General features: G+C 40.3%; 1 protein-coding gene across 7 annotated transcripts in view; it reads right to left on the bottom strand.

The window, feature by feature from the left end:
* The window catches only part of RBFOX1 (RNA binding fox-1 homolog 1), a 386,334-nt gene that overhangs the window by 20,311 nt on the left and 346,303 nt on the right, over positions 1–19,720 (bottom strand). For all 7 annotated transcript variants that reach the window (XM_057748889.1, XM_057748888.1, XM_057748892.1 and 4 more), the window contains exon 11: positions 17,217–17,281. In XM_057748889.1, coding sequence (XP_057604872.1) covers positions 17,217–17,281 — 65 coding nt within the window. The remainder of the gene's footprint in view (positions 1–17,216; positions 17,282–19,720) is intronic.

The raw sequence follows: 19,720 nt of genomic DNA, 5'->3' as shown, positions 1-19,720 counted from the left end.
CCCTCTGCTAGGACATTTTTATAGATGGTTCTGTTTCTCCCCACTTGAAGATAAACCATCTATTTTAGACTGCCCATAAATGACATGGCCCTCTCGGTGAAATCATTTACCCCAAATGACCACAGAGAAGTATGATCAAAGGGATTAATGACGTAGCAGAGACGTCTGCTGTTCTCAAACTGTCAGGAAAACTTAGTGATCAGGGCAACCCTGATGTGTACTCTGGACAGAGGGGTCAGCTATCAAGTAGGGAAAGGAGCCTGGCATGGGGCCTGTCCCCTTTTGCTAATCCTAGCCTGCTCTTTACTCTCAACACAGACTTGAGGATTTCAACTTCAAGTGCAGTTGGACCTGATTTTGAGCAAACTGGTTTGTTCAGTGGTTGTCGATGAGTAAGTCTGGCCGAGTCATTCTCAACCTTGGCCAGACAGGGTAAACACCTGGTGTGCTTCTAAAATTCCTAGTGACCAATTAAATGGGTAGCTCTGTGAGTGGGTCTCAGACACCAGTGGTTTCTAAAGACCTCCAGGTGACTGTATTATGCAGCCGAGGCTGAGAAGCACTTGTCTCGCTGAATGGTTCTCAGCTTGGCTGCTCCTAGATTCACAGGGAGTGGTTAAAAGCACTAAAGTCAAGCCCTGCTCCTGTGGGTCCTGGCTTAATTGTTGGGACTGGGTCTGGAAAGAGGTAGTTTAGGAAATGCTCGGCAGGTGCACCTTATATCAGCCGCAGCTGCAAAGCGCTGGGGATGTTACAAACGCAGAGTGAAAAGAAGCCTGCATCACCAAACCTCTTACAGATTTCGCTTCTTTTGCAACTTCCATTTTGCCACCTACCATGCTGGCCTCTAAGACAACCTAGCTGTGGGTTTCTGAGGGTGCCCAAGAATGGTTACTTCTAGTTTCTGAAGACCTTCTAAGAGAATGGAATTTCTTTTCTAGTATAAAAATATCAAATTTTTTATTTTTATTTTTATACATCTTTATTGAAGTATAACTGCTTTACAATGTTGTACTAGTTTCTGCTGTACAACAAACTGACTCAGCTATATGTATACATATATGCCCATATCGCCTCCCTCTTGAGCCTTCCTCCCACCATCCCTATCCCACCCCTCTAGGTCATCACAGAGGCCCGAGCTGATCTCCCTGTGCTCTGCAGCAGCTTCCCACAAGCTCTTTCACATTTGGTAGTGTATATATGTCAGTGCTATTCTCTCACTACGTCCTAGCCCCGCTTTGCCCTCTTGTGTCCTCTAGTCTGTTCTCTACACCTGCATCTTTATTCCTGCCCTGACACTTTGTTCATCAGTACCAAGAGAATGGACTTTAAACCTCATTTCTGCAGGAGGAGCCGGTGAAAACCGGCCATAATATCATGCACTCCTCCCCCGTTCATCTTCTCTCACCATCTCCCATGGATTTTCTCAAGCTCACCTAGACTGAGTCTTTCCATCTTTTCCCCAGTGAGTCTTCATCTAATTCTCTTCACCATTTTTTTTCACCTAGAATTCCTCTCTATTTTTGACCCCTCCCTCTACTCCAGAACTTCCCAAACGTCCCTGAAGACAATTACCTACAATGTTTTGTTAAAATTATAGATGTCTGGGTTTCAACCCTGACCACCTGCATCAGAATTTCCAGGAGAGAGTGCTGATCATCTGGACACCACTCACACCTCCCAGAGAGGGAACTATGGTTCCGGGTAATTTTTTACCACGGGGGAATTTGGGAAATCTTACTGAAAGATCTCCTGCATGTTCATTCTCATTTTCATTTCAAAGCCCATCTTTCCCAGGAAGACTGTTGGATATAGGGAGGCTTCGTGGGAGAAGAGAGGATTGCTAATTTAAGAAAAATAAGGATGTAGTAATTTACTAAAGTTACCGAGCACAAGAGAGAAGACTGTGTTCATCTTGACTCTTTTGAATGTTGACACCAAAGAGCCACTACCTCACACTGATGGAGGACAGGAGGTTGCTGAGTGCTGTATGTATGTATTCGTTCATTTAATTTTCCTCATAACCTCTCTTATGAACCCCATGTTCACAGATGCGGAAACAGAGCCATAGAAGGTTATGTAATGTGAACAAGATGTTATGTGAAATCTGGACATAGATGGATTGGCTCAAGACTCTGAGTTTTTTTTTTTTTTTTTTGCTTAAATATAAAAATCATAATAAAATATTTTATTTTTATTATTTTTAAAGTATAGCTGATTTACACTATTATATTAACTTTCAAGTGTACAACACAGTGATTCAATATTCTTATGGATGAGACTCCATTTAAAGTTATTATAAAAAAGACTATTTTTCCCTGTACTTTATATCCTTGTTGCTTATTTACTTTATACATAGTAGTCTGTATCTCTTAATCCCCGACTCCTATCTTGCCCCCACCCCCCGCTTATTCTCTATATCTGTGAGTCTGTTTCTGTTTTCTTGTATACATTCGTTTATTTAACTTTGTAGATTCCATGACCCCGACTCTCATTCACTCTCTAAGATTCTGTTCAGGGATGCTCATGACAGAGGCTACTGAGTCAGTAATGGGTGTGGCTACTCTATGGAGTAACTTTCTAGCATGGTCATTCTCTCTTTTTTATCTATTACCAGACTTCAGGATGTTTTACAATGGTTTCCATAGACCCACCACCCAGACTCTGGATCTGACTCAGCTGGTTGTACATGTAAATGAATCCTGTGACCTGCCATATTGTCTTTAATATCCCGCTTTTCATCTAGGCTAAATCTCATCTCTTGGCAATTTTATTTTTTCTAAAAATCACCCACAGCTGAATTCTAAGATTCAAGTGAAAATAATAGCCAGCCAGTGTTACTGAAGGGGATGTGAGAAGCCAGGTATCAACAAGACTCAGAGAAAACCGCTGGCCCATGTGGGGGTGGAGGGAAAGTCCAGACAGGAGATGTTCTCCCATCACATCATGCTGGTTTTAAGTTTTACTGTTAAAGATTCTGGTCGTTTATCATTCTTTGGCCTCCATTCTCTTCTATCACTATTGTTACACAAATCTCAGGGTTGGTGCCACTCATAGCAAGTCTCCTCTTGTATCCAGTGCTATGAATATTCAATCTGACACACACACACACACACACACACACTCTGATATGTGATTAAAACCCTCCAAGGCTATCTACTAAAAAATCTCTACAGCCTGAGGAGTGGGTCTTCTGGTCTGGCAGAAGGCAGCCCCAAGATGGCTGTGGCACAAAGACAGTTTAATTCTATCTATAGTCTCCGGGCTATCTATTAGGTATACGACAGAGGTTCTCAAACCTGATTGACCATTAAAATCAGCTAAGGTTTTTTTTTAATATAAAATACCGATGATCAGGCCATTTTTAAAAAACATAACACACCAATTACCAGGCCCAATCATCAGAATCTTTGAGAGTGGTACCCAGGCACAGGTATGCCTGAAAAGCCGCTCAGGTGATGCTAATGTGTCCGCACTGAGAACTATTTCTCACTGTACAAATATTCTCTGAATATATGTGTCCTGCCTTTGCAGGAAATAGGAGTTGTGTCTTCTTCTTTTTTTTAAAATTAAATTGCACTAGTGTTGATCTCCATTATGGGGAATCCAGCCATGAGCATTTCCTGAATAGTTAAATATAATGTGCAGAAAAAAGGTGCTCCTTTAAAATTCTATTTGGTGCCTTTGCCAAATAGTTTACTGGTTTTGTTTGTTCACTCCTCAAACAGTTAAAGAGGGCTGACAACGTGGCAGGCACCCAGCTAAGCTTAAGGGATTGGATGCCATGCTCATGGCCTTTAAACCACAGGAATATCTATCCTGGGCTTGGCTATCTCGAAGCTCATAATCTAATTTATATTTCAGTTCTATCACCTTGAAAGGGAGACCGATTTGCTTGTGATCAGTATTTTACCTCTTCCCCTCCTCCCTTGACTCAGTTCTAAAACTCTAGAATTTCACAAATCCCATTCAGATTCATATTTTTCCCTGCCCTATTGCAATTTATATACATACATATATGTGTGTGTGTGTGTGTGTGTGTGTATTTATGTGTAGTATTTGTATCATATGCACTTCAAGAGGTCATGGCCAATTGTAGAATTGAGATGAGGTATAAACAAACATACAAGCAAGAGACTAAATAGACTGACTATAGAATCCTCTGAAAGGGTCTATCCTGATTATTTTTATTTTAAAAATGGAACGCCCATTGATGCCCATTCAAAACTATTTCACTGAGCCCCAGTTCCTACTGCTAACATTGCATACATAAAAAGTTTAAATGCAAAAGCAGTTAAGTACTGTGAATCTGTTCCCAATTTGAGTATTCCACCCCAAATCTCTGAGTTTTAGAAATTCAAATGCAAGGGCATCTCCCTTTCCTGGAGATCCTGAGGAGTCTCCACTTCTGTAATTTTAGTTTCTCCAACATTTAATAATCTCCCCAGTTCCCACTGCACCACTTTCTTGATTAAAGTGAAAAAGAATTGTGAGTCTGGAAGCTGGGCCTGGTCACATACAAGCTGTGTTCCCATGGAAAAATCATTTCACCTTTCTGGGCCTCAGTTTCCTCATCTGGAAAAAATGGGAACAAAAATAGCACCTACCCCTCTTAGATTTTTGTTTGTTTTGTGCAGATCAATGAGAGTATGAATGGGAAAGCACTTTATTTGGGGGGGAAACATTTATTTTTCTGGCTGTTTGGACTCATGAAAAATACAGGCTTCTCTCCCCCTGCAAAGAGGCCTGGTGTTTGTGTTGTTAAGTCCTGGGCTTCTGTGGTTTTAGGGTAAGCAGGGGATAGTTAAGAGCCTTTTTGCGATTATAGGTCATTTTACAGGTGGGCTGGAACTTCCAGGAAGGCAAAATCCCACTGCAGCTTTGGTTGGGCAGAAGGAACTTCTTGTGTGAATGGGTACCTATGACAGGATGGAGATGGGTCCAACAGGTGCTCTGAACAGCATATGCGTTCTCTAGGGGAAGCAGCCCTCATGAGGGGGTGGGGATAGGGGTCCCCAAGCTTATGGAGGCTCAGGAAGAGCTGAGGGTTCCAGGCTAAGGCTCTGGAGGGTGGAGAGGCCCCACTGAGAAGGTCTGGGTCCACCTAGGAGTTGTGTGCAAAATGAAGTGAGCTGATGGTAGAAAGTTCCAGAAACTTCTTAATCCCTGGGGATTCCAATAACCACTACCACCACAGCATTGGACTTCTCACCAAGCACAATGTGGAAAGGGCAACATTGGCAGATTTGGTTTGACTTTTTTTTTTGGCTATGCTGCACAGCTTGCGGGATCTTAGTTCCCTGACCAGGGATTGAACCTGGGACCCCCAGCAGTGGAAGCACAGAGTCCTAACCACTGGACCTCCAGAGAATTCCCTGTTTTGACTTTTTTAACTCTTTGTGGAGCTACTTTTTTAACTCTTTAAATTTAAAGCTGTGTCGATTTGGGGGCTGGGTTTACACTGGGAGAGCTGGTTGTCTTCCCTAAGAAGCTGAATCCTTGACAGCCTGAGCTCCTTCCTCCTTGGACAGAAAAGAGAAGAAATTATCCAGGAGAAGGATGAACAGAAGGACAGGCTGTTTGATCTCACAGTTCCCAGTTGCTTCTTCCTTCAAATTTTTTTGGCCCGATCTATTTTTTTCCCCAGTTTTGAGATACAATTAACAAATTAAAATTGTTTATAATCAGGTTGTACAATGTGCTTTTTTTAAAGGTGTGCAAACTGATGATTTAATATCCACATACATTGTGAAATGAGTACCACAATCAAGCTAAGTCACACATGATTCACTTCACAGAGTTACATTTCTTGGCATGTGGTGAGGACCCAAGTCCTACTCTCAGAAAATTTCAGGTCTATCTATTTTCATATTTTGAGGATGGAAGTCAAGATTGGAAAACGAAACCAAACAAAAAAACTTCTAGAGTCAAAAAAGTTCTTTTGACTCAGAAAACCTGCTGCCACAGGAAAGGACTCATTTTTGAGTCCAGAACAAAACAGAACACGCCCATAGTTTAGTGATGTTGCTAGATAGTAACGATAAAGATGGTGACATTGAGGAGGAGGATGCTATTAATACTATCCCGAGTGCTGCTAAGTGTCAGTGCTATTCAAAGAGTTTTCTCTTCATGACCACAATTAAGTCTCACCATAACCCAGTGAGGCAGGCATCACTTACTATCCCCACTTTAAAGATGAGGTGGTGGAGGGCAATTAGTTTGCCTGAAATGATCTCCTGTAGTAAGTAACTTACTGAGATTCAGGCTCCCAACCTAAAACTCTGATCATAGTCTGTAGGTGAAGAAGCAAAGATGTGCCAATGTATGCCCCAAAGAATAGAGACAATGAGTATGAAAGACCCTGATTTATATCTTGACCAGGCCAACGACAAGTTGAGGAAGGCACAGGTTCCCAGAGTGTTAGTGTTATGGTGGGTCCTAGACATTGCCTCATCTAAAAATGACTTGCACATTTAAATGGATTTAACTTAGTTTTCTTGCTTTTGCCTGTATACATCCAATGCTTTCAAATAACCATATACACTCAAAAAAATCTGTCAATAATCAGTTGAGTTATTGATAACGCCATGCTTTTTCACTACCTCTTTTAGTTTATAAAAAGCCATGTTCACCTTTGTCTCTTTCTGATTCTAACTGGTATTATGCTCTCCCTTTAGCAGATAACAAAATGGAAGCTCCATAAAGGTAAGAGAAATCAGATATGACTTTTCCAGGGTACGTTTTACAACAGTGTGAGTCTACAGTATCACACAACTAATGAGGAGATATTAGCATGGACTCATTTTCATTATTCTTGGATCTTTGGGGTAAAGAAAATAATTATTTGTGGCCCTAGGCTATTTGAGGGAGGAGGTCACAACAGAATGGATTGTGAGGGATGCTCAACCATGGACAACTCTTACTTTCTCCTCCAGGAATGGATAGAGCAGACAGGAGATGGTTACAAATCAACAAGTTACAAAGACAAACTCCTTTACATGTGCAAGATGTGTGGAAGGAGAACCCAGAGTGAACATTATTTACTGCCTATTGGGGTAGAATTAAAGCACCATGAGAATGGAGCTTCTCACAATTTGGCTACAAATCGCCCCTCACTCTTGAAAGTGCAGATTCTGGTTCAGGTGGGGCTTGAGATTCTGCATTTCTCACAAGTTCCTGGTGAGACCAGTTGGATTGGTCTGGGAACCATGCTTTGCAGAGTGAAGACTCTAAGGACCCTCAAGATGAACCACTCCATTCTTGAAATTTTAGAACAGAATAAGGTAAGCTCTTCTTTCCCTATTTTAAGTTCAAGACAGAGATATTGAAGAAAACAATAAAAAGAATAGCGGAGAAACTGTCATTCTGGGAAAGCTGTGGAGCTAATATTTTCCAGGACACATTTTTCAAGTGTCCCCACCCCCACAACCTGGGCGCCTATTTTGTTATTAGAAGTGGTCCACAAACCCTCTAACCATGTAGAAATGGTGGGAGTGGGGGGAACAGTCCCTCATCTTTTAATGCAATCAAATTTCAAATTACAAAATTGGACCGTGAAAGGAGATAGGGATTTCAAGGATGCCAGAAGCATCCAGCAATCCTAGTTTTCCTTTCAAAGAAATTCCACAGCTGCAAAAACAGTGGGAACCCCTGATTCTGGTTATCAGATGTGTGATGTATTTCTAGAATCTTGGGCTAAAGCATTTCAATCTAAGTGATTAACATAATTAAGAGAAGAGGGTGTTTGGCTTTGACTCTGCCTCATCTCCCCACAATCTATTGATCTATCTGAACATTCACACCTCATAACGTAGCAAGAATAAGCCTGGGAACAATGACAACATGGACAAGTTAGTTCCTCCTCAAGCTCTTACCTACCCAACCACCATCCCCCTAAATTCTGATAGCGGTCCTACTCTAAATGTTTTGTATGTTAACTCAAGATGAAATGCACTATCATTTGGAGGAGAATCTAATTCCAGAAGAATAAATCACTGTAATTCACACCAGGGAGAAAATCATGAGAAGTCATTTATTTCTGTCCAATGACTGTTCACAGACGTGTATTACACACAAACATGAAAATAAAAGAGAGGCCACATTTAAATATAAGTCAGTTCTTCTGGAAAATAATTCAAAGTTCTCTTCATAGGCACAAGAATCAGAACTTGCTTTAGCAATGTGAAAAGAAATACTAGCTATTTTTAAGTGAAAAGTGCACTCTTACCCCTAAAGATAGATTTTCTAGTATATCTGCTAATGACCAAAAACATAAAAGGCAAAGTGGGTTGGGTTTATTTTTTGTCACATTCATGAATCCTGCACGAGCTCAGAGTCTGTCTACCAGGTGTATATTCCTTTCTGCTTGACTGGAATACTGTCTGCTATGAGGAGAGTTCTTTATCTGCAACAGAAATGGCTCACTCAGAGGCTTCTGTGTACAGCTCCTCATCAGAGGTTTCTGACCAGCCTCTAGAAAGCACCGGGCTTTCTCACTTGCCTCTAAACCCTTCACAGCTGATGGTGCTACTGAAAAGACAGGTTTTATTTGCTTTTTTGTGGCCTATCAAGTCAATGATCTGCAACCCGAAAAGTATGTAATTAGGCCATGACACGACCAAAGGAGTTGTTATATCTTGTCTTGTCACTGGCAAACGTGTCTACCCAAATGGCTGTGACAGCTATGGTCTATCGGGTTTGGAATTTCCTTTAATATCTCCCCAACTCCTTCTTGGTCCAGTGTGTTGACTATTACAGGCTTGCTTCTTTTTTTAACTGCTTCAATTAAATTATATATTCATCTGGCAGTGCCTAACTGTTAAGAAGCCATTACAGATTATGGACCAAAGGCAATTAGTTCTTAAAACAAAAACGTGAGCACTTTTTCTTTTAATGAGTGTGTGTGTGTGTGTGTGTGTGTGCACATCTGTAAATTAAAAATAAGAGAATCTCAGGAAGTACATCATCAGTAACAGCCATATTACTTTTCATCATTGAGAACTTTGTGTCCATAAACACACTTTCTCAAAATCACACTGATGCTACCAGCAAGAGCTCTATCTTCCCTCCTTCACTATTTCTGAGCCATCTCAATCATTATCAAATGGAGCAGGTTGGCAGAAAATATAATTACCTTAGTCATCATAATTTGGTGAATACGCAATCAGAACTATTGATCCATAGGGAAAATAAATAAATGAGAGCATGAAATTCCATTCACTTTTTAATCATTAAGTTGTGTCTCAGGTATGACTATTTGAAGCTGCAAACGTGCCTTTGCCCTGACTTTGTAACAATAGTATAAGGAGGTGGAAATAGCCCAGGACCTAGACCGACAGACATTGGACTTGAAGCCCAATAGTGGGATTTCCCAGAGCGTACATCACCCTGCCTGGAACTGCTTTCCCATCCACATACTTAGGATGACCACACATGCTCTTCTTGCCCTGCGACAGTCCTAGCTGAAGCCTGCTGTCCTGGAGACACTACTAACAATGCGTCCCTGCTCTGTCACATTGTCCAATCTCAAACGATCATTTCAATGTCCCATTTAAAATGATCCATTTTAAACGCTCATTCTATGGTTAAATTCTCATTCCAGTGTATTCCTAACTATGCTGCTTACCTGGTTAGGTCATTTGGTCTAATATTTTACGTAGTACCTGACACACTAGAGACACTACCAAAAAAATTGACTTCAAAATAGAAATCTACATGGTGAAAAGATTTTTAAAAAGTAGCAGGAAACATCATCTAAGACTGCTCACTTTCAGAAAAACCCGACATATCAAAATCTAAACTTTGGAGGACTGATCAATTGAAGGGCTTATGTAGCCAAAAAGAAAAAGAAAAGCACGTTTTTCCATTTAAAAATGCAAAACAAAACAAATTATTCCTAGAACTCAGTGGATTAAAAAGGATTAGATTTGCATACAATCCTACCCATTATATTTTAAAAGTCTTGTCTACATCATAATTAGTCAAGTAGATTTGGTCATTATCCTCCCTAAACTTTGCTTGGCTCTGGGATCAAAGAAACAACAGATTCAGACCGATGGATTAGAGAGATTTAGGTGGAACTGAAATAACCTAGATAATTTCAATTTCCTCCAAATTCACTCTTGCTATCTAGATTTAAAGCTCTTAGTGGATGATGTTATGGGAATATAAAATAAAATATGAAAAATTGGAATTTATGACTATGAAAATATGAACATGAAAATAAAAGCAAGAACATTGTATGTAGTGCCTTTGATGTGCTAAATATTTCATAGGCAGTGTCTCACAACTTCCAAACCATTCAGTGAGGTGGAGTCAATATACCCCCCACAGGTGAGGTGATGGAGGGCAAAGAAATGACTTCTCAAGATTGCTCCACTAAGATGCAATAGAACCTGGAGATGAAGGGCACAGACTTTAGCTCTCAAGCTGAGCCGAACCTCTTTTTCACTGTTCCCCAAGCTCGTCTGCCCCATCTATAAGATGGAGGTGGCAACATCAATTTAATATCCAGTGCGACAGTTCAATGACTGTCTTTGTAAAGCACATAGAACAGTGCCTATAATGTAGTAAGGACTCCATACATAGCCACTGTTATTATTGCTATTATATAATTACTGTTATTATCACAGAGAGATGATTTGAATCAAAGTTTGCTCAGCTAGTATATTAAACTTCAAGAAGTCTTAGGAAATGTGCAAGTACTGAAGTCCTCTGTTTCCACCTAATGAACATTTTCATGGGAGCATTCTCGTATATATGGCGAGTTTTATTGAAGACCTTTATTTTCGTGTGTTATGTGTGCCTTGAAACAGGAAACTCACAGGTGATACCTGTTTCTTTCTTGTTACCCTAAAGCTGCCTAGAATAACTAGCTTCAATTTTTCTTCCTGAGGGGACGCTGAATCACCAAAATAAAAAAAAAACAAAAACAAAAAACAAACAAAAGAAAACAAAAAAGCAAACAAAAACCAACAACAACAAAAATTAGTTAAGAAAGTAAACGTTAAACCCAAAAGAAGAAAAATATAAATAAGAAAGTATTATATACACTACTGTGTATGAATATATATTTCAATCTGGTGTTCTAATTTTAAAAACCGGATGTGCTTTTCTGGGCCCTGAGGTACAGAAGGATATAGATAAAGGCATTAGTGACTCACTTCTATTACAAGTTCATAGAGCATCTTTTTCTTTTTTTAATTGCAGAACCCAGAAGAGCTCATCGGGATGAGTGAAAACAGTGGAAAAGATTAAAGGCTAAAACCAAGAGCAACTTCAACAGGGCGCTACCCAAAAAAGATACAGGAAGTAACTATTGCCAGCTGCCATGTTTTAACTCAACAGGTTAGAATGTGAGTCCAAAATAGTTTCCTTCTGCCCCTGAATCCTTGTCTTAATTGAGGATCTATCCCCTTATGAACTAAGCCCTCAGTTTCTCGTTCATCTGAGAATACCATTCTTGGCATCACCAAGTTTTACAATGCTCTCACTCTATTTTTTCACCAGTAGATTTCTCAAAAAAGATTGAAAATGTAAATAAAATATAATAAGGAGTCTATCGTAGAGTTGCCAACTTTTACTTTGCCAAGGAAGAACAGTAAAAGTAAAATTGGATAAAAAAGAAAGCAAAGCTGTTGTCATCAATTCATACAAGAAAAGCTATTTTTCACAGCATGTAGGAAAGAAGGATGGGTAAAGCCTGGCCATTCCCCAGACAAGGGAGTTGATGGCCATATTACATGGCCCGTCTTCTTCTCCTGTCCTGGTAAACCAGTCAATGTCATCAGAGGCAGTCACCAGGTCTCGAGCTGGCTGGGAGAGAAGTGCTTCACACAAAGCACTAAGATAAGATCTTGAAATCCCTCCTTGCGCACACCTACAAAAAATGGGTGCAGGGGCTTGCGAATGCTTTTTAACCAGAAACAGTTTCAACCCTTAACTAACTTGGTTCCCATAAGAGGAACGGGGAAAACAATGAAACTTCTCTCCTTTCTCTGTTTGCATGGTCCACCCTCACTGAGGGATTCACATTCTCCATAGATGAAGCTTTCTGTATTCTACCCCACAGCAAGAAAAAGTAAAATCATTAAGTCCCTAAAGTATAACAATATTTAAAAAAAAACCTTTCTACCAAAAAAACCCATTAAATGGTAAATTAAATTTTCCATTCAGGATGCTCCTATGCTTTATAGGCTGGCAACCCCTTAATTTTTAGTCTATATGATTTGATAAGGACTCCACATAAAATGGTGTATCATTTTAAATGCAATTATTAGCCCTATTTTAATGATGGCATTTTGGTATTATAATCTAAATCCAGGAAGTAAAGAGTCCTAAACTAGATAGGGAGTACCCACACTAATGGAAATCCACTCAAACCCCTTTAGTTTTTCAGTTTAGATCAAACTAAGGCTGTAATAAGGATTTAGTTTTATGTCCTGTGGTTAAGCTTATGATGAAATATTATGAGAGCGTAGAGGTCGTCTTTTCCTATCTGTCCATACTTCCTTCTTTCCTTTCTTTCTTTCTTCCTTTCTTTTTCTTTTTATTCCTCCTTCCCTCCCTCCCTTCCTCCACCCTTCCTTCCTCTTTCTCTCTTCTCCCTCTCCTTTCATTCATCCACCTAACCACCAATGTATCTATTTCTCTATCATCTATTTAGCTTTCTATCCATCCATCCATCCACGCAGGCATCCATCCATCTATCCATCCACCCATCTATGTATGTATGTATCCAGCCATCTCCATCACCCACCTAATTTAAATAGCTGATCTACAAATCAACTTCTCCATGACCTCCAAAACAGGACTACTTATTCCTATGGAGTTTTAAGAAAGAACTACTAATCTGTTTCTCTCTGAGATAGAACCTTTTATTCACAGGTTGTGAGTATCACATTTAAAAGATGTTCTAGCATGGGGCTTGTGACTGGCTGAACTTGACAAGTCCTGACCTCCTTGTATTAAGATTTACCTAGATACTCTTATGAGTCCTTTATGAGGTCTTAAGGCAGAAGTGTGTGTGTGTGTGTGTGTGTGTGTGTGTGTATGTGTTGTGTATACATATATTTTCACATATGTATATGAATAATATATATACACAACACATACATATATATGTATGACTATACATATATATATTTCAAATGCAGAGAGCAAGATCATTGATATTATGGCATTTTATTTGGGTTTCTATTAAATATGAAATTGCCAATATTCCACCATTTGGGGCACACAAAAGTAGCAGTTTCATATGGTGCAGTCTAATGTTTCTGATGAAACTTAGAGGTCTCAAAAAGCAAACAAAAAAGGGTAGAAAATAAAACAAACAGAAGCCTGTTGCTTGCTGTCCCTTTTGCTCAGTCTAGGGGCATCTGTATGGCCAGGGCTACTACTATATGTCAAAAGCTACTAACTTTCAGGGATCTTTACGGAAATGCATGTCTTATATGAAAATAGTGGCCCAGGGTAACTATCAGGGCAACTGGATCATGGTGAAATCTCGGAGTGAATTGCTTTATTACTTTCTTCTCTAGCTGGTCTGCACCAAGTTCCCTTCTGCCCTAATGTGAAGGGCTGTTTCCATGCACTGGTTGTTAGGGGATGTTAGAATGTTTAGCAAGCAGGACAAGCATGACAAATGTCTGCCTTTCTGGTGTGATAACATTTTCATCAAAGCAATGTACACATCAGACATATTTACCCAAATATCTGTAGCATAATTCGTCGAAAAGGAAATCTCCCCCCCGCCCCATCTCCGCCTCCCAGTTTGGCTGCTCAAAGATGCAACAAGGACCAAGTCATGAGACACAAAGAAACTGAGAGCCAATCAATAAAGAGAAGCCTGCCCCCAGGCTTAATTCAAGCAAGCCATTCATCGAGCTACTGTGATGATGCACCTGTCAAATCCAGAACATACCACGAACACATCAGCAACACCAAGTGGCATGCAATGACCAGATGACCATCGGCCCCACTGCCATGCTGTGATTGGTTCAAGCTCAGAAAACCATCTCCCTTGAGACTTCGGACAGTTGGCTTTCCACAAATCAAAGTGAGATCAGAAGGAAAGATTTGAGGGGAGGTCAAGGGCTTACCAAATGTTTCCTAAATGCCAAGGAAAGATGTTTGCCTATTCCCATTCAATTCATCAATGAGACTATAAAATTACCTAGTCCAGTCAGGTCTTTTTCTTTGGGGGAAATCTCTGCCCACACCAGATGGTCTTCATTCTGGAGGTCAACATTCAGAAACTCTCAGGGTACTCCGAGATAATCAGCGTGTGATCATTTAACCAAGAAGATGATGGGCGGGGAGTTGCAAGGTGGCTGTCAAGGACCTTCTGGCCAGTCCTGAGGTTACTGGAGTTCAAGATTTTCCAAAGGCCCCTGAATCTTTAATTTGATGAGGGCTTAATTTGTGCTGATAAAAGGTAAAATTCTACCGACTGGGGACATCAAACTTCTTTTGCTTTCAAGACGTTTGAAGAGTGAATCTCATGATTAGAGAGAAAGTTTGTTGCAGTTTCTCTTTTGATCAAGTTGACAGCCAGTGAGCGTGACCCAAACATTCTCTATTCCTGCTGATTTTATTTTGAAGGAGTTGCTTTGGGTTAAGAAACTTTTCTTTTTGTCATCCTGCCTCTCTTCTAGAAAGTAGGAACTGAGAGTCTCTCCCTACTGATATTACACTGGGATTGAGTAAAAAGAAATGATTACACAATTGTCCTGAGATAATTCTAGATAATCGGCATCTTAATCTAGATTCAAAAGCTATTCTGGTAATTTCACATTTCCCCCCAAATATGTGTTTTCTCTAAAAGGGTCTTGCTTCTCTTTACCTGCTTACTAAAAATAAAAGGGAGTACCACCATTTCATAAATGCACTTTACAAATTAAACCAGAAATATCACTTTAAAGATTGTTTTCTGGTAATTTACCTATGACTGCATTTCCCTCAATGCAATATTTCTGTATGTGGCAAGTGACTTGCTTATAATAAAGCGAAGTAAGGCTAGTAATCAATTGCCACAGCAACCAAAAAGACCTAATGTGCAAATTTCTTTAATGAACAGCAAGAGGCCAATTATATGGACAAGAGTATATTTAGCTGTGTTCTTGAAGTGAAACTATTACACCAAAGTGGGAATTGCAGAGTTAGTCAAGATTTACCAAACCAAGACTGAGGGCAATTTTTCAGTAGAACATGTTGCCAGTGAGAAATCTTAATAATATTAAAATAAATAACAGATTTCATACATACACTTGCATATGTGGTGCCCCCAAATGCAGCAAAATTTTAACTTAATTTTTAAGATGAATGCAAATGGAGATGGCTAGATTCTCAAGCAATTCTATCTAAGAATAATATTAAACGTTGTTTTTTTCCCAAATGTCTAGATTGGTCTTATTAAAGAAAGCAATTTAAATTATATCTTTGTAATTAACCTTTTTCTCAGCTTGCGGATAGATGCACTTATACTAAGAAGCAAGATAAAAAATCCAAAGACATAAATCTGTTTAAGATTCTTATCATTATGCAGCAGGCTAAAGTTACTGTGATTATAATTATATACAAAGTGGGTGTTGGAGAAATTTAGCATCTAGAGATATTTTCATAAAAATAATTAAGGGTTGCAGAGGAACCACATTACAATTGATACTTTGTGAATCTTCAGTGTGCAGAACTTAATAGCACTAAGCCTTTTCATTTGTAGAATGATCTTGAGGATGTCAAGATTGTCAACATTTTTATTAGCTTTTTTGACCCTCTCGATTTCCTTAATCTAGTGTCAAAGTGTATCGAAGATAGCAACTTCTATAAAACATACTTTGCTTCCTGGCAACTGATGACTACCTGGATAATTTAGGTATTTAGAAGTGCATGTTGACCATTGTTCGGGTTCCTCTGAAAGTTCTCTCCAGCCTTGAGAGCTCGTGATGCTGTTTATAAGAAAACAGGAATGATGCCTGCATACAACCAGACAACGGATCTCAGTTCTACCTTGCCAAAGAGCCATCTTACTACAAGTTTATGCAGGGGGTTTTCGAAGTGCGGCTTTTTGGGGTTCAGGAATTTCTTTTAGTAGACCTCAGAAGCAGTCTGTCGTTACAATGAGCTAACGACACACCTTGTGAGAAATGGAATGGAACTGCAGAGAAAGCATACCACAGCAAACCAAGATAGAGACTGAGTCACAAGAGGCCAAGGAGGAGAACCAGTGTCTGCCAACACTCCACGTTCTCGAGTCCAAGACATCGCCTGCTTACCTGTCGGACCCAGCATGCCTCAGCCACACATGCAAATTGTGACCATTACTGTTTTATTCATGAAACATATTTTTAAATTAAAGGAGTCATCACCCAAAATAAGCACCCTCCATGACATTTGTGCATGCAGAGCATCTGAACATTCACATTTACGTCCTCAGGAAACAGAGCCAACGATTTGCATTCAATATGGAAACGCACACTTTCTTTCTTTCTTTTTTATTCAAAGCACTTATACGAAAATAGCTGTGGCTTGCCATTTCAGAAACCGAGTCATCTGTTAAGCCTGCGTAACGGGTAATAGAGTTCCTCCATTCCCCAGCCTTCACCCCCGCCATCCAGTTCTGACTCCTGCGTTTCTTAAAGCCTTCCACTGCCAGTCTTAACATGTGGTGTGCATGGCAAATAAATGTTGGCTTATGTTCGTAGGAACGGTCACTGGGCATTGCCAAAAAGAACGGCTTTCCTTGTGAATGCCAGATACACCTCCCCCATTCCTAAAGGATTTAAAAATGCAATAAGGGGAATGCTTTCCTGGATGTACAAAGATTTAAAAATGGGAGATGAGGTGCTGAAAATCGAGGTAAACCTGCAGGATCCCCTCGTGGTGCTCATCCTATGAGTTAGGTGAAACCAGGGTCTTACAGAGAAGACCGTGAGAATGTAGTACAGGGAGTATACTCTGTGCTGCCACAGGAATTGAGATCTGAAAAAACAACTACACATGGACAACATGTATCACTTTGTGTCTTAGCAGAGAGGGCGAGGGTTTAGAATGAGCTAGATGTCTTTGTGCATCCTCTGTGTGGCCCCGTGTTGACCTTCTTTGGGGGTACTGCCTCCCCAGCAGTCATGCATTTGAACCAAGACCAGACGAGAATCTCGTCTCCCACCAGCTAAGTTAATTTCTAGGTCATTGCCAAGCACGAGAAGGAAGGCCCTTACCTGTCACTGTAGGCAGCAGCAGTGGCAGGGGTGGGCTGGGCGTAGCGGTATGCAGCATAACCACCCTAAAACACAAGCAGAAAGTGGGCTTAGGAACGCAGAGGAGGTGCACTCAGGGTGCCCAATGGTGAGACCACAACAGAACAGCAGTTACCCACCTCTACCAAACTAAAGTGGAGGTTAATGAAAGCTTAGTATTGAAACACACCAGAAAGACACCGGTTGGACCACCAACCCCAGCTGGATGTTACAGGTTAGCAGTTGTAAGCATATCCCAAAGGGAGAACCCAGAGACCTTTGGAAAGAGATGTACCTACATGTTAATTAACGGTAATGGTTTAGCGGTAGGGAGGATTATGGGGAATTATTTAAATGCTTTTTGCACTTTGCTGAACTTTCCAGATTTTCAAGAATGGGTACGTTGTACCTTTATTTATCAGCTATTAACATTTCATTCAAACAATCTTCGATGACTTCCTTAAAAATCCAATATTGGTCAAGCTAATGCCCTGGTGTCTTACTTTGATATTTTTTTAAAAAATAAGATAACCCTTTGATTGAAAGTGTATCGGGCATCCCTTGTATATGTAGTTGTTCAACCACTAGAGTAATTAAAGAAGACTGTCTCTAGCTTTCTAACTGTCGAGAAATGATTACAAAAAGGAATGGTGAGCACTTAAAAATTCTGCCTTTTCAGCTAAAGATATCACACTGGTTCAGATGGGGAATTTGTTTGGTGTGGAAAATATGATAAAGTCTTCCAATTTGTAAATAAAATCATTAGGAGAGAAAAAAATCTGAGAAAAATAATTAACATTTAGTCGTATGTACCAGTAATTGCAATTGTTCAATTAAGCAGAGGACAAGCAAATGGGCATATTCTAAAGGAATTGTGTTCACTGGAGCATTGATTATCAAACTGTGAAAGTAACAGAGCTCCTTGCTCAGCAGACCACAGCGATACATCAACCACTGTCGAATGATCGCAGCACAATTAACAAACAGGATCCAGTCTCCACGGATAACATAGCGACCATTCAGGTTCTAATTAGAATACACAGTCCCGTGATCCTCTGGGAGAAGGGTTCTCACCCTTCTAAAGGGGAAATTCAGGACAGGCTACCGTGTCAGAGGGCATCTAACAGCAAAATAACTGGTGTATTGGGAGGATTTAATGGTACGGTCTTGGGTGAAGGAGTTCATTACATTTGGCTCCAGGTAGAAGATAGAAAACAGAAGTATGAGAAAATTGCAAGAAGCATCTACCAAAATGTAGATACACTGGTCTCTGTCATTTATTTCTACCCTTTGCCTATCACAGCCGACTTTCAGAGCAAATTTGCTATCGCTTACGTAGCAATTCCAAAAGGCCAGTTTCTCCTTAATCACGTTCCTTCTTTGTATCATTCTGGGGAAGATGCCTCTAAGACATCCTGACAGATAATCATCCCTAATTTGGAGCCAGTATTAGAAAAAAAATGTCTCCCTTGAAAAACAACATGAAAGTTAAAAAAAAAAAAAAGGTCTTAGCCAGACACCACCTGGTGTTCCAAACACCGTGTTCTCTAATTAGGAACGGAGAAACTCATTAAATGTGCTGAGGAGTTGGGAAACCAAAGCAGTTGTCACACCAAGCACCCAGCTCGAGTTGCAGACTGATGGGCTGAGGGGAAATCTGGTCACCAAATATCTGGAGCCATTCTTTTCATCTGCTTGCCCATCTCCTAGGCTTTCATCACACATCCACAAAGACACAGGTGTGCAGGTGTGTATCCTGAACTTAATGAGGTAGGGAGGGGCTGGCATTGGGTTCCTAGTTGCTAGGAGGCCTTAGCTGCAACCAGCTGAAAGCTCTGAATGGGGAAAGTGTGTGTGTGTGTGTGTTTGTGTGTGTGTGTGCGTGCGCACACGTGCCCGCGCACGCACGCGAATGCATTTTTTTTCACTCCCAGAATGAAAAACAAAAGTTATTGCAAAGATCTTTGCATCAAGTGCCATGTTGATCAGTCCTGACCTGGTAACTGTGAATTTGGTCCCAGTAAAGATTTCTAGCAATGTCCTGCTTCCAAACCCTCTTTGAACTCTGTTTGACTCCCCCGACTTCTGCAATGGTTTCCATCAATGGAAGTAGGTAGCAAGTTTGACAAGTGGGAAAAACTGCGGCAGTGCAAATAGAATATACCTAAAATGAACCTCACTGACTACTAGGTTGATATTTATTGCATGACTATAAAATGGATGTGTGTACACCTGGGATCCTTCTGTACCACAGAGGGACTTGTCTGTGAAGCTTTGGGCAGGACGCATCCTCTATATATTTGCATAACGACTCAGCCATTTAGAGAAAGTAAATGTGTGTTTCCATGCAAGATAGGCACAAATGGTCAATGTCCTGACACTTATCTTTGTTATTTAAGAATGTGTTTACAAGTATTCCCAATTCATGGGTCAAGGGCATAGCTTGCTAAAGTCTGTGGAATCAGTGGAGAGATTTTGACCTCAGT

This window comes from Hippopotamus amphibius, chromosome 9, assembly GCF_030028045.1.
Source record: "Hippopotamus amphibius kiboko isolate mHipAmp2 chromosome 9, mHipAmp2.hap2, whole genome shotgun sequence".
Classification (NCBI taxonomy): Eukaryota; Metazoa; Chordata; class Mammalia; order Artiodactyla; family Hippopotamidae; genus Hippopotamus; species Hippopotamus amphibius.
The sequence above is the reverse complement of the archived record's forward strand: the minus strand, read 5'-3'. Positions and strand labels throughout refer to the sequence as shown.